General features: G+C 36.8%; 1 protein-coding gene across 3 annotated transcripts in view; it reads right to left on the bottom strand.

The window, feature by feature from the left end:
- Positions 1–14196, bottom strand: part of COL24A1 (collagen type XXIV alpha 1 chain) — a 134972-nt gene that overhangs the window by 101966 nt on the left and 18810 nt on the right. For all 3 annotated transcript variants that reach the window (XM_048059107.2, XM_048059108.2, XM_013177986.3), the window contains exons 4-7: positions 12512–12565; positions 9376–9429; positions 5554–5607; positions 4468–4521 (exon numbers count right to left, since the gene is read on the bottom strand). In XM_048059107.2, the coding sequence (XP_047915064.2) occupies positions 4468–4521; positions 5554–5607; positions 9376–9429; positions 12512–12565 (216 nt within the window). The remainder of the gene's footprint in view (positions 1–4467; positions 4522–5553; positions 5608–9375; positions 9430–12511; positions 12566–14196) is intronic.

Raw genomic sequence — 14196 nt, 5'->3', positions numbered from 1 at the left:
AAAAAAAAAAAAAACCTGTAAGAGATATACAGAGCAAAACAATTAATCCGATCTTGGATAAACCAGTTAATGCAAAATATTCTAATTTACTATATTAATGCATGCTTAAAGAAAAAAAATGATTAAATTGCTAAAGCAGAATTAAAGATGCCTGCATAACCCAGTAACATATCTTTAGATTTCAAACTGTGCTTCAAAAGCCACTACATTTGTTACGGTTCCAGTCCTCTCTGTATTTCACGAGTTTTGCCCATTTTAGAAGTTTACACTCTCTCTATGATTAAATGATCAACTAAAATAAGCGTTGCTAGAAGAAATCTCTCAGTAGTTTATTACTTCTGTGCAAGGGAAAAAGGAAAGCAAGTGCTGTTATACATGCAAAGACTAAAAGAGAAGTTTGTCACAATTTAAAGTGGGTCAGTTTATCTGAGTGACAGCTGCATGGACAATCTCAAAAGGCGGCACACAAGGAACTGTGAGATGAAGTAGGCCTAATTGCCACATGTATGTTTCTACATAACACCATCTTACTTCTGCCACAGGAAAACTGCTATTATGAACTTCAATTTTAGAGCAGTGTGTCTGTTCTCTTATTCAGACTTAACACAGTCCTAATTTATTTTCAACTCGATGCTGGTTGGGAATAAAGCTAAACAACACTAAAGCAAGTATTTAAAAATTCTGGATTGTTCATTAGTCCAGGTTCATATTCTTAAGCATACCCACAAAAACAAGTCCCAGTTTGCTCTGAGCTAAGATTAAAATGAACAAAAGGAATACAAGTTCACATGCATTGGTTCGGAAAATGAAATACCTCCCAAATCCTAACGCAGATCAACACTTTGATTTAAAAGATCAACGTAGAAGTGAAAGGTTTGAAGCTTTGAATTACAGCAACACAGACTTCAAGCACATAACTAGAACACCGCAAGCTGCAAGAATATTTCGTTCTACGTTACAGAATGATCCTTACCACCAGCTAATGGCAATCAGAGAAGCCTTCACAGAGAGTTTAAGTGTCTGTCTACCATATGGCCAGTGCAGCAGGACCCAGGCTGAATGAATTCTGTATACACGAGCATCGTCCTTTCTGACCAATCTATTCCCCAGTACCCTGTCAGAGGCAACTACTCGTCTGTCTGTAGAGGTCAAGTAGGCCCTTTTTGGGAGGAGGAAAGAACAAGGGGGCTTCTACCCTGGTGAAGTCTCTGCACTGCTATAATGAAAGTTTTGTAAGTGCTGATTTTAAAGTGGCACTGTCAAAGATAGCTCCAGATAAAAGATTTGTGCAACTGCTCTAGAAACAGCATTCTCCTCAACCTAATTCTCAATTTCCAGCCATCATTTCTCTGTTTCAAAAGATGCCTGAAAATACAGCCTTTAAACACTTCATAAACATGCAATTTTCTATTCTTACACTAGAACAAATTTGGAACACTATCCAGGGCAAAAAAAAAACTACCATGAATTGAGCAAAGCTCGGCTTTTTATAGTGTGTGTTACAGGCAAAAGAAATATGTCATATTTTATATGTAGCCACAAGGATACATACTCCAGCACACGGTGTGTAATGAAAAAGGTCCATCAAAATAATCTGTTTCCACAGTCCTGATTAACAACATACTTTTGTTTTACTATCTCACAAAAAAAAAAAAACAACTAACCCCTTTATTCAGCTGTATTCAGCTTTATAAAAAGAGACACATCATTTTATAGTTATAATACAAAACAGTAGTTGTGCTGTTGTACTGCACTGAGAATTTCTTTTTTCTTTTCTTTGTAAAAAGAATCTTTCCAAGAACCTTTCCTAATATGATTTACTAAATTCAGATATTCAGGAGAAAAAAAAAAATCATATGGCTTCTCAGAAGTCATTCAGATCAAAATAAATAAATAAATAAATAAAATAATATGGATGTTGACCTCACATTTCCAAAACACGTTTTTGTATAAGCACTGAGTAACAAGAGACAAAGTCCAAAAGCAGGGAAATTCTGATGAGAAAACTTGAACACAATTTCAGCCACAGCTACTGTGGCAGGTGTGCTAATGCCCAGCGGAGGGCAGCAGGCATTGCGGTGTACCCAAACCTCAGCTCTCCAAAGCCACCAACCACCATTATGGTTAATGCAGAATTGATGTTGAATTTGCTGAAGAAAAACTTCAGACTTATAAGTCGTTCAAGAAAACAATGACAAAAATCAACAAAAAAATGTAACTGCCATGAAACTAGTATAGATTTGTATTACACTATTAAAAGAATATCTGTAAGAACTTCAGGCTTATTTGCTATCAAATATCTCATGGTTTAGAAACTGTTGAATTAACACAAGCCATCTGCCAAATATCAAAGAGAATTTGTGACACCATTAATTCATATATAAGATTTTCTTATCTTCCTTTTTAAGTGGAATAAAAAGAATATCAGAAATATGTTATTTATTCTGTACTATGGCAATTACCCGGTAGTACTGGGCTACAAAACAAAAACTGAAGTACTTGTTTTTGTTTTTTTTTCCTGCAGTTTATTCTTGTATCTGGTTTATTTCACAGCTATTTGTGCTTACATTCCTTCGAAAATAATTTCCAAGATCACAATAAGCTAACAGCAAAAGGACTAGTCTGACAGCGCATTTACCAATTTATATATATTGAAAAGTGATAATGATCAATTATTTAAAACAATGAATTGTGAGCTTGTCATTAAAAAAAGCAAGCATGAAATGCTTTTTAATATTTACAGGTGTAGTGTGTTCAAAATCTGGTGTTCTTGCAATGTAGGTCAGGCAGAAGTTAACTTAAAAGTGGTTCTAATTAGTGTCTGATGTGTACAACATGGAAATAGAGAGTAAAGTTTCCAGTGATCAAGTGATCACAATTCTCCACTGAGTCTCTAAGCCTCAGATAAGGAGTGAATTCTTGTGGCAGGAAGAAAGCATGATGGCCATGAGATTTTCATTTCCTCGCCCCCAAACGTCAGTCTTATAATCCAGAACAAGTGACAGCTGCTTCCCATCTAAAAACCTTTAAAACAAAAACTACTTTGTTTTCTAAGTAAAAGCATAAACCTGATGAAATGAGAAAGCACAATACGTGGGGAATCTCAAGGTGGCCCAAGTTCAGTGAGTAACAAAAGCTATCAACATGTAGGTTAGCTCCCAACAGAAGGGTTGCGTTGCAAATTCTTGTTACAGCTATACATTTTCTCAGTTCACAGAACTGTGGACCACATGTGTTTGGCAAACACAAGTTTCCACACTCACGCTACTCATGATGCTAATCAATGATAGTTTCCTTTTCTGGTCACATTTTTACTGTTTTGGTGAATTCTAGAAATGAACGATTATTTACATATAGTTTAAAAAATTGTCTTACACTAAGATCAAGCCAACATAGAATGAAGATGTTTTAAAATGTAACACTGAATGAGTTTTGTTGCAATACCATTTTTTCTTTAAGTCAATAACAGGCAAGCCTTCAATCATTATTCCTTCTTCATATGTCAAAGGAAGACCACGAATTCCAGGGCCTGTATTTCTAACAGTTCATTCCATTCTTTTGAGGAACACTTTACAACTGCTTTTAGTGCTACTACTGCAAAATTTTACTGTGGTATCTCTTCTCCATCTTTTTTATTACAATTGCAAAACAAAATTGTCTTCTTAAAAGACAGCATTTAACACTACTTTCCCTCCAACCTTCTTGATGATTTTTTCTACTGTGCCATTTTATTAACAATACTGACAATCCAGAGCAGCCTACTGGACATGTCAGATAATCTTTCCACATAAGCTATACCCACTCCCTCACTCCACTCTGCTCATTTTCTTCATGTTGTTTCATTCCCTCTATTAACATCCTTCAGTTTCCCTCCCCAAATCTCCTTGTTTGTCTTGTGCTTTCTTGTATATGTGGGCCTGCCATAGTTTTGATGTATTTCTTAAATGCAGTGTGTAGCACCTGACGTTTCTCATACCAAAAAACATCGCCATTATATAGCACCCAAAATCGGAACTTATTTCACCTGGCTTCTATTTTTAGCAGTTCTGGCACACATTTGGAGATGTAGTAAATAATGCAGCACTGAAACACTGAGCACCAGAATTACTACTCAATGAAAGAGCACAAGATCCCAAAGAACTTTTTCTAAACTATGAAGTACACAATAAACAAAATTAAGAGACTTACTGAAAATTGAACACAATCAATTTTTAAATGGCTGTATCTTGCAGGTACACCCACACTCCCGTTCTGTTCAAGAAGGGGCATGCCATGCCTGCCATAATCTGTTTGTTTACTTTTTACAGAAAGTTTTGCGCTGACAGCCCTGGAACCTCATACATTTAACAGTACCAACAGCAGGCATAAAGCTCGTTCACTTTCTGTTCCCTTAACCACAAGATATACTTCTGATGGCCGTGCATTTGAGGCAGGGAAGCCTGTGTGAAAAAGGAAACAGGAACTTACCTTCTGGCCTTTGATCCCAGGTGGGCCTTGAAAGCCTATTGGGCCTGGATCACCCTGTACAAGAAGAATATCCAGAATCACTGTTTCACTGGAACATGATCTAGGGCTATCAATATGTAGGACTTCATATCTTTGCACTCTTGGACATTTGGTATGAAGAAGTAAATATTTTACTAGGCACAGATTTTTTTGCTTAAAGGAATAAAATAGAATAGGCTACACTTTCCCAGATGCTACCAGCTGGTACTTAGGCTGACGAAATTTGACTTGGGTGAACAGTCGAGAACCCAAAAGAAAGAGAACTAGAAAAATGCCTATCCATCTGATATTTTTGGATTATGGAGGCATTTTACATACAACTAGGTGTAGCTAATACTTATACATGGGTGAGCTTTAAACTGTTCAACAATATATCTGTGATAGGTTGGGCTCCTGGCAAAGAATAAACTTTGAGTTTCAAGTGGCCTTATATAGCTCTTAACACTGGTTAGATTGTCAAAAGTACAAGCTCGTTAGCTTAAAATAATGTTGCTATTTCTACAAAAGCAGCAGTTAAATTTCTTATCAGTGCATCAATAGAAACTTTTCTGAATTTTGCTCAGCATTTCTTTAACATTGAAAATATGTATTTGTGAATGTTAGGATTCGACAAAATTTACACATTAACAAAGAAATATTATTTTACATTCACATCAGCAGCTAGTAAACAACAGTTATTTGTTAATGCTTATTTCATTATAGATAGTATAAGTCCTGGACTCCTACCTGTTTTATACTTAGCACAAATACTCCGCAACTGAACTAACAGCAAATGCTCCTAATAAAGTTTTTCACAAATACAGGTCACTCTAAGAACTAGTCTAACACATTGAAATGTAAATATGCCATTAGATTTTTAGTATTATCATTGGTTTTAAAGTTTCATATGTAATCAGATGATTCGTAATCTAAAAATGAATAAGCCACAAGCTTTCAAACATAACATTTCCATGAGGAATCATTCTAAATATTTATACTCAAGACTTCCACAGAAGAATGCAACAGATAAAACTTTTTTTTTTTTTTTGGTAATTAAGAAGGTGTTACCTTTTCCCCACGTTTTGCAGGTCCTGGGGAGAATCCTGGGTCTCCTTTAGGGCCCTATCGCAGAGAAATTAAGCTCATTAATATCACCCGGGAACAGAGTTTTAAATTATGTATGTGGAAACAAACGTTTTCACTGTTACAGCAAGAGAAGTGGGAATGTATATATAAACTGTATTTACTATTACTGAAAAAGTTTTGGAAAAAAATCTGAAAAGAATGATGACAAATTATGGTAATTCGCACTGAAAGGAGATTCATATTTTTGAAATTTTATGTCACAACAACATTTATTAAAAAGCTTTTATTTGTAACTTGTCTAGCAATATAGATGTCAGTGTGTCTGTATTCACAATTATAACTGAATATATGACCTGTTATTTGTTTTGCCTGTAAAGCCTTATTTATCAAACAGTAAATGGATACCAGTAGAGCATGCTGTTATTTCAATTTCTGTGAAACTATATTTTAAAATCCTAAAGGATTAAAGGATTTTAATCCAGAGTAGGCCTGTTTAAAGCTGTTCATTTACTTCAAATGCTTTTCTTTACTTAACTGTGTCAGTGTTCTTCTCCGAGTTAAAGGCTGCTTTAAAGGACCACGTGCTTTCAGCAACCACTTTTATTCTCACAGGTATTCCCATTAGCTTGTCCATAAGATTAATATACTTTTGCACTAACCCTTTAAAAAGGCACATGAGAAGCAGTCCTGCTAAGCAAGATTACAGTAGTCACCCCAACTAAAATGCTTTCCTCAGGACCCACCACTTCAGGACGCCACGTATTCCCCAGTACAATGCAAGATAACCACTCTATATTATTGCGCTGATTTAAACGTGTCTGGGTCTTCCTCACGCTACTCTACCCAGTGGAGACATCCTGGAAGGACAGAGCTGTCACCATGCCTGAAAGCCTCTGTTCATTTACAAATTATTTCCTAGCTGATTATACAGTTCATCATTCCTGGGCAGAAATTACTGCCTGCATCTAAAACTAGGCCACAGAGCAGGGAAGAACTCTGCCCCACTGATCTCTGCTATTCCAAACCCTTGGTGCCAGACCCTGCCACCAGGCCCCGCAGGAGGGCCTGGCACCTGGCCCTGCAGAGCTCTCAGCTACAGGCACCTCTGCCAACGCCACAGACACCACACCAAAGATACCGGTGTATCTTCAGTTACTCCTCTAAATGGCACAGAATGTGTATCATCTGCTTGGGCTCCTTGGTCAAGCTTTACAGGGAAGTCACTGAGACCTTTTGTTTCCTTTGAAAGGAACAGTTTAGGCCATCCTGGGGACAAGGTACAACAACACCTGCCACCCATGGCTGGAGATCTCTAGCTACCCAACACTCCTCTCATAGGGATGTACAAAACGAGCAGTGTGAAGCTTCCTGACAGTCTGCCAATTAAGACCTGTAAAATAGTTAAAAATTTACATATTTGAATTTTATATATAAATTTTATACACATGAAATGCTACTGGGTCTGATACTCCTCTTGCTTACATTACTGCAGATCAAGAATTATCCCACCACAGTTAAGATTTGTATATGTGAAGCCACTGGAGAAACTAAGCTTAGTGAATGCTAAAAATAAAGTCTAGAAATATAGGCAAAATGAATCTTTACTGTCAATTTGTCAGGTCACATAGAACACAATTCTTCAGCATGGTAAGAGTTTTTTAAGTATATTCCAGCAGCTGGCTTACATTTTGGAAGGTAGATTATAATATTCCTTGAAAAAATCCAATCAGTCTTCTGCTTCTATTTTCCAGTGCAGGAAAGCTTATTAAACTAAGAGTGGAAATATAAACTAGCAAAGAGCTGGACACGTACACACAAATCAAAAAAAAAAAAAGAAAAGAAAAGAAAAGAAAAAACCCACCACCACCAAAAAGAAAAATCACACACAAAAAACCAACAAAATCAACACAAACACGCCAGCTCCCCCAAAACAAACAACAAAAAAAATAACACAAGCCTTCTGACAACTTAACTCACAGCCTTTCCTTTCCCCTATAGACATAATTCCTCATTACTTTTAATCTAAAAAGCAAACCAGCCATTGTTATGCATCATTTTCAAATTTGGATGAACACATGACCAGGTCAAGATGCGAGGATAAATAAAGCAGCTCATTATTTAATCTATGTAACATTAGAGTGTAGTTAGTGCCAAAATCCACAAACTTGATTTTCTTGACCTAACCCTTTTTCCTGTGAGCCAGAAACATAGTCAAGCTTCTTAAGTACTTTTAAATGACTTTAACGCCCTCAATCAACTGTTTATCAGAAATTAAATGCTGAGGACACTTAGCTATTGGTAAGAACTGCTAAGCATAAGTTCGGGGTAGAATCTGGCTCTCTATCTGAAAGGATCAGTAGAAACACTGAGAAGGATATTAGCTAATGTTGTTCCATGCTTCAAACAACTGCCTAAGGGATGTTTCAACATAGAAGAGAAAATGCATGCATCTCATAGGTGAAATACAATTCTGCATGAAGAAATACAATTTCTGCCAGAAAATTATTGCAACTCATCTGTAATGTGTTAAGATCAAACAGAAGTGTTTCATTTCAGCTTCCATAGTCAGTGTAGGTCAACTGGATTTTCATAGTCAATTCTTAGTGAGCACTCAGTTAGTTTCTTTTCAAATAAAAGTGTTTCAGAAGGTACTTGTACTGAAAGGGTAATTTATAGTCCAACAGATTAGGAAGAGCGCTAACCACCTAGTGAAATGTGTGTGTATACATACCTATATATCTGTGTGTGTGTATAGATATGTGCATATCCACACAATCCCTTCTGGTTTTAAATTCATGGAGATGGCTACATGACTGATCAGGATTATAACTCAGTGGAGTGGGAAAATCCATTATCAAACAAAACCTAGGAGTAATTGGTTACAATTATTTTCCTAACAATGTACTCTATTATACAGCAACCATAAATATTGTGACAATTAACTATGAATCTAACTGTTCCTATAAAACTAGACAGTAACAAAAGAACATAACAAATAGAGTTGCTTCGTTTTACAGTGTTCAACACTGAAAGCTTTATTTAATTTCTTTTTATGTCCTCAAGTAGTTTCTAACACCTGTCATGACAGGTCAGATTCCTGCCACAAGGAATCGCACTAAAACAAATCATGGTTGCTGTTCTTTTTTCCTAACTTATCTATCAAATCATTCAAACTAAATATGAGTTGAAGGCATTCTGCAATTGCACAAATCTGTCAAGACTGTTTAAAGGGCCTTATGTTACACAGGTTTGAAGGGTTTTTATTTGAGCTTCCAGGTCTTGTATTTTTTCTTCGGTTTTAAATATCACATTCACACATCTAGAGAAAATTACTATATTAATCAAGTGATAATGTTTGAAATAGCAAAGTATTTAAATATGAAAGGTTGGGTACTGACAAAAAAGAGGAATTTACAGAGAATGACTCAGTCTTTTTTTTCCCCCCTCGTTCTTTTCCATCAAGACAAAAAGATTACAGCAATTAAATGTTTACTCTCCATAAATTCCAGTTTATTGAAGAGGCTGAGCTAATTTACATGAACTCTTTTGGGAAGCACAAACTACTTGCATGGGTAACAGTTTCCAAGCCACCATTCTGCACATAGTTTTTTATTCCCTGAATAAACTGCCATTTTGTTTTGATTTTGATTGATTATATTTAATTAAAAATTGTTTACAGTAATAGTCTCCATCTGTAAACCAAAGAAGGCCAATTGCTTCAATTAAAGGAACCAGTGCTATGACTTCCAAAAAGTCATTAAGAAGCTCACGTATTCACATGGCAACATAGATAAATTAACTCACCTTTGGACCTGGTAGTCCTGGCAAACCTGGATTACCATGTGGTCCTGGAATACCCTATAAAAACAAACAAAAAAGAGAGTGGAATTACTCAGCACATCACTGAACAACTGTGAAAAGTTTCATGAATCATTTTACTGTATAATTGTTGCTTTTAGAAGCACTGTTTGGGACTTTCAAAGGATTCTCAAGAAATGTGCACTTCTTCCTAAAAGTTAAGTATTTCCCCCTTCTTTTAAATCTCTCGTGTTTTTGTTTTTTTTTTTTAAATCATCTTCCCAAATCTTAACAGGTATTTGGCATGCAGTCACTGCAAAGTTCCTCTGCAACTCCAGTGCAACTGCAAAACTTGGAAGCATTGGATTAAAGCAGAAAGATCACATTCAGGGGCACCCAGTTATAAACTGCAAAAAGAAGGAATTGTAGTAGTTCTCACTGATTTAAGGGATGACTCAAACAGGAGTATTCCATCTCCTCTAAATAAATCATCACAGATAGAAACCTGTCTGATTCTCCCACAACCAATGTAGAAAATGGGTTTGTTGCCAAAATAATTTAACTAAAACCATTCCAGGAACAGAATGGCTAACCGGGACTATCTATATCCAGTTAAAACACCGTCCAGGATAAGTGTCCATTCCTGCAATACACTGAGTAATCCTCAGTCCATGACAAACTGTGCATTAGGGAAAATATTTTTGCAATGACTGTCAGCAGCTATTTACCCAATAAGTGGAGGACCAAACTGGTGAAAATCTATCTCTGGTAAGTCAGCAGCGAAACTTTCACTGAATTTACTAAGGCCAAAATTCAGCCAAACAATTCATCCAAATGACAAAATAATAAGAATCTGTTTCATCTCTCTCATATTCTCAGTATTCTTAAAGGAGATAAATTCAGCCTCTATTTTTTTCTTCACATGACTCTGAATTTAGCAATTATACCTTGCAGTAACACTGAAAGCTATATCTCTTAAGCGCTCTGTCTTACTAATGACAATGTTGACAAAACTCCATAGAAATACTAATCTCTCAAATAGCACGTGGGATTAGTTTGACTGCTGGCAACATTGGAGGCGCTCTCAGGGATTTAGGAGAAAGGAAACAAATAGAAAGTGCCAATGGAGCTCCAGTGCTGAAGTGGCTTCTAGCTTTTGCTGCTTGCAAGAGTCACTTGCAAGTTGGAGCATAACTGAAGATGTGTTGCACCACAGAGGTGCAAAGGTATCCTGGTGGAATGGGAAGCATTAGGGGAAGTTGATCTCATTGTTGATTAATTCTGAAGTCACTGAAAGTTCATTCTTGAGAAACTTGGAACAAGCCAAAAAACCAAATACACACAAAACCAAAAACCTTCAGTGGACTTCTCTACCACAGAAACACAAAAATCAAAATCCATTTTTAATGGCAATCTCTGACCATTAATCAGACATTGGTACCATGCCCAAAGTGTTCAACCCTCGTGAACTTGTCAAAATCAGGCTTGGGCATGCACCCAAGAGACCTTGCAAAAGGCCCAGGCAATGCGACTCTGCACTCTGCTGCTTTCCTTCGACACATCGAGTCACATTTTCAGATTTCAAGTGGCAGCTCACGCGATGGAAGACAAAGTCACAAGGCAGACTTGTACATGTGGAGATGAACTTTGCATCAACAGGGTTTTACATGCTTTTTGGCTCAAACTACTCTGACATACCATGTCTTTTCACTAGCTGTAATTGCTTGAATTTATCAGCATTAGGCAAAGTAAAGAGCAATAACATTTAAAAAAAATTATTCCATTGCTCAAGTACTTTTCTAAGCTTTCTTGGCCCATATAAATATGTATTTTAAACTCTGTGGCAAAATTGCTGGTAAATAATAATCACCTTGGCCATTTCTTTACTTCTTCAGGTACCCTACCATAAACAATGTCTCCTTACAACAGGAAGGATGCCCTACTCAATAATTAATCCAGAAAACTCACACAGTAGAGCACTATACTCTACACCTATAAAGAACACTATACTCTACACCTATATACACCTAAGTCCTCTACACTTATAAAGAGGATCTGCAGCAATACGAACAGAGCAAGAGAGAGATCTCACCAACAGGCATGGCTTTAGACACATGGGCAACTTCCAAAACAAAGGCAACTTCCACTTGTGAGGGTTGGCTTGGGTATGTTGGATCCTGCCTCTGAGGCAGGAATGGCCTCAGAGGCAATATTGTTTGGCAATATAAAAGTCTGAGATGTAGGTACTGTCAGCTCTTATGTAGCAGGATAATTTGAGAAAAGAACCCAAGAAATTAAGTCAAAAAGGTATGTATTTGAAGAAATTGTTTTCATTTTATACTTGTAAACGTGTCTTATCCACTCTCTTACCTCCAGCTGCTCTAAAGCACCAGGTCATTCTGCCCCCTTGACCAGTGTACTTTCCTACCCAGCCACACCACGTTTTGAAAGGGCATTCAACACTATGTGTGATAACTTGTTTAAATGTGCCTCAAAGGCTGACTCAACGCTACTCCCACGCACCTGCTGAGATTTTCATATAAACTGCTCCCTTACTTCCCACTTGCCATTCAGCTAGCCTAAAGTGCTACAGCCATAACCACTTACATCCCCAAATACCATTACCCTAAATCTTCTACACAATAATTACCTATCACACCTTTTATCAAGCTATTGTAACACACAAGTCCAAAACAGATCATTAGGAATGATTTTTTTTCCGTCTTGCAGGGGTTAATATTGTATCAACCGCCAGCTCCTCTGTGGCAGTGATATGCATTGCTCACTCCCTCTCGTTCCAAAAAACAAATGAACGTGATCTTAGACTGCAAAGCAGCAAATGGGAGCAACATGGAAAAACAAAAAGTTAGCATTGCAAGCAACAAAAGCTAGGTGCAGATGTAACAGTGCCCCATGTACACACCCATACACAGAATTAACTATGCTGAAAGGTCACAGTAGAAGAAAAAGTTGATTAATTTGCCTTATTCTAACCTATCTACCAAACGTTAAGAATTACATACTTTCATAGTCAACAGGTATATGAATAAGGTTGAAAATAAAACAAAAAGATGCAAACTCCAACTCCAGTTTAATTATCGTTGACTTGTGCAGACCCACACAAGAACACGCTTTTACTCACCCGAGGACCCCTCTTTCCTGACGGACCAGGTAAGCCTGGAGGACCTGGAGGACCCTGGTGATAGAAAATCAAAACAATTAAGGCTAAAATTCAGCACAAGGACAGTACCACAAGTCTGAATCAGACCAATTCTTCTTGCTGATGACTTTTTACTAGTAAAAGCCTTCTCTACTTAAAAACTGATTCCCAAACTGCAAGCACGTGTGTTTTTAGTCTTGCTCAATATCAGATTATGTTTAAAAATTATTTTATGCCTGAGGAATTGGAGACAATCTAGATTAATACAAATACACTTAAGCAAAATTTACAAAGGAAGGAGAACTGATCTCAAGAGTTAGAAACATGATTAGTATATTTCAAAACACAGAACAAAGGATAATTAAGCCTTTTTAATAAACACACTGGCATGCCAAACATTTTTAAAAAGTCAGATAAATAATCATGAAAAATGAGATACCACTGCACAGAAAAGACAGACATGAAAAAAAAGAAACAAACATAGACAAATGATTGTTCAGGTTCCCTGATTACAAGCTTGGGATAAGGATAACTGGCAACATGTTCACCCTTAGTTTCACTTGTATATAAATAATTTGCTTATATATATATACATATATAAATAATATAAATCACCCAGGCTTTCTCATGCTTCTGTTTTCCGCAAATTCTGCATCCTCTCACCTGAAAGCCTAGGTGAAACACTTTGAATATCATCCTGCCCACCCCCAAGCAACACTGCTGAAAGCTGGAAGGCATACCAGAGAAAATCAAAAGGGCAAGTATGGTGACTAAAATGAAATGGCCAACTTGCAGGCTTTGAAAAGAAAAGCCAGCATGTTTTTCATAAAATAAATATGTATATATTTATAAAATAATCCCTTTGAGGTTTTAGTAACAACAAATAAATTACTTTATTAAGGCAAAACTGTATTTTTTATAAACCTAATTTTTTAGGGAAGTGACATTTCTTTTACCTTGGAAAGAACATCACTGGCAGAGAAGAGAGCGCTGATTACAGGCTTTAGGAAATATCAAGCCAATTACCTTCATTTAGCCAAAATATGGACTACTTTGCACAGTTCTGGAAAAAAAAAATCTTATTCCAAGGAAGAACAACAACAAAAAATATTTTCCTCTCCAATTAATCATAGTAATCTTCAGAGACTTTTTTTTTTTTTACTGGACAAAATTCAAGTGATACAATCTTCCACATTAGAGGACAGAGCTTCAGTGTTCTAGACTCAGTAAGATCCCACTGCATTTACTCACAAAAAATCTGCTAGAGCCACACTGATATCTCCAGATAGTTATAGCCCTATTAATTAAATGGTCTAAGAAAACAGGGGAATTTTAAATTGGAAAAATAAAGTCTTCCATTAATAAATGTCTAGCTGAATCCTGGAACCTTGCTGACTGCCCCAAAACCATCAGAATTGGGAAACATCTGGTTTTGGAGTTAGTCCCTGCAACAAATGTGGATTCTCCTGTAAACAAATTATAGGCTTTTTTCCCCCCCTCCCCAGGCTGGCAATTACAGCCAGTGAAAGTCTCAGGGAAACTGGGCATCAGCTTGGGCAGTAAGAGCAGACGCCTCGACTCTCTGAAGTGCTGAGCACCGGCTATTGTCCCTGGGCTCCGTCTGCCGGAAAGTTCAGTTGGCACCCACAGTGAAAATAATGACTTCT

The sequence above is a fragment of the Anser cygnoides genome, chromosome 8 (genome assembly GCF_040182565.1).
Source record: "Anser cygnoides isolate HZ-2024a breed goose chromosome 8, Taihu_goose_T2T_genome, whole genome shotgun sequence".
NCBI classification, from domain to species: Eukaryota; Metazoa; Chordata; class Aves; order Anseriformes; family Anatidae; genus Anser; species Anser cygnoides.
Note: the sequence above shows the minus strand (reverse complement) of the source record. Positions and strands in the feature narration are given on the sequence as shown.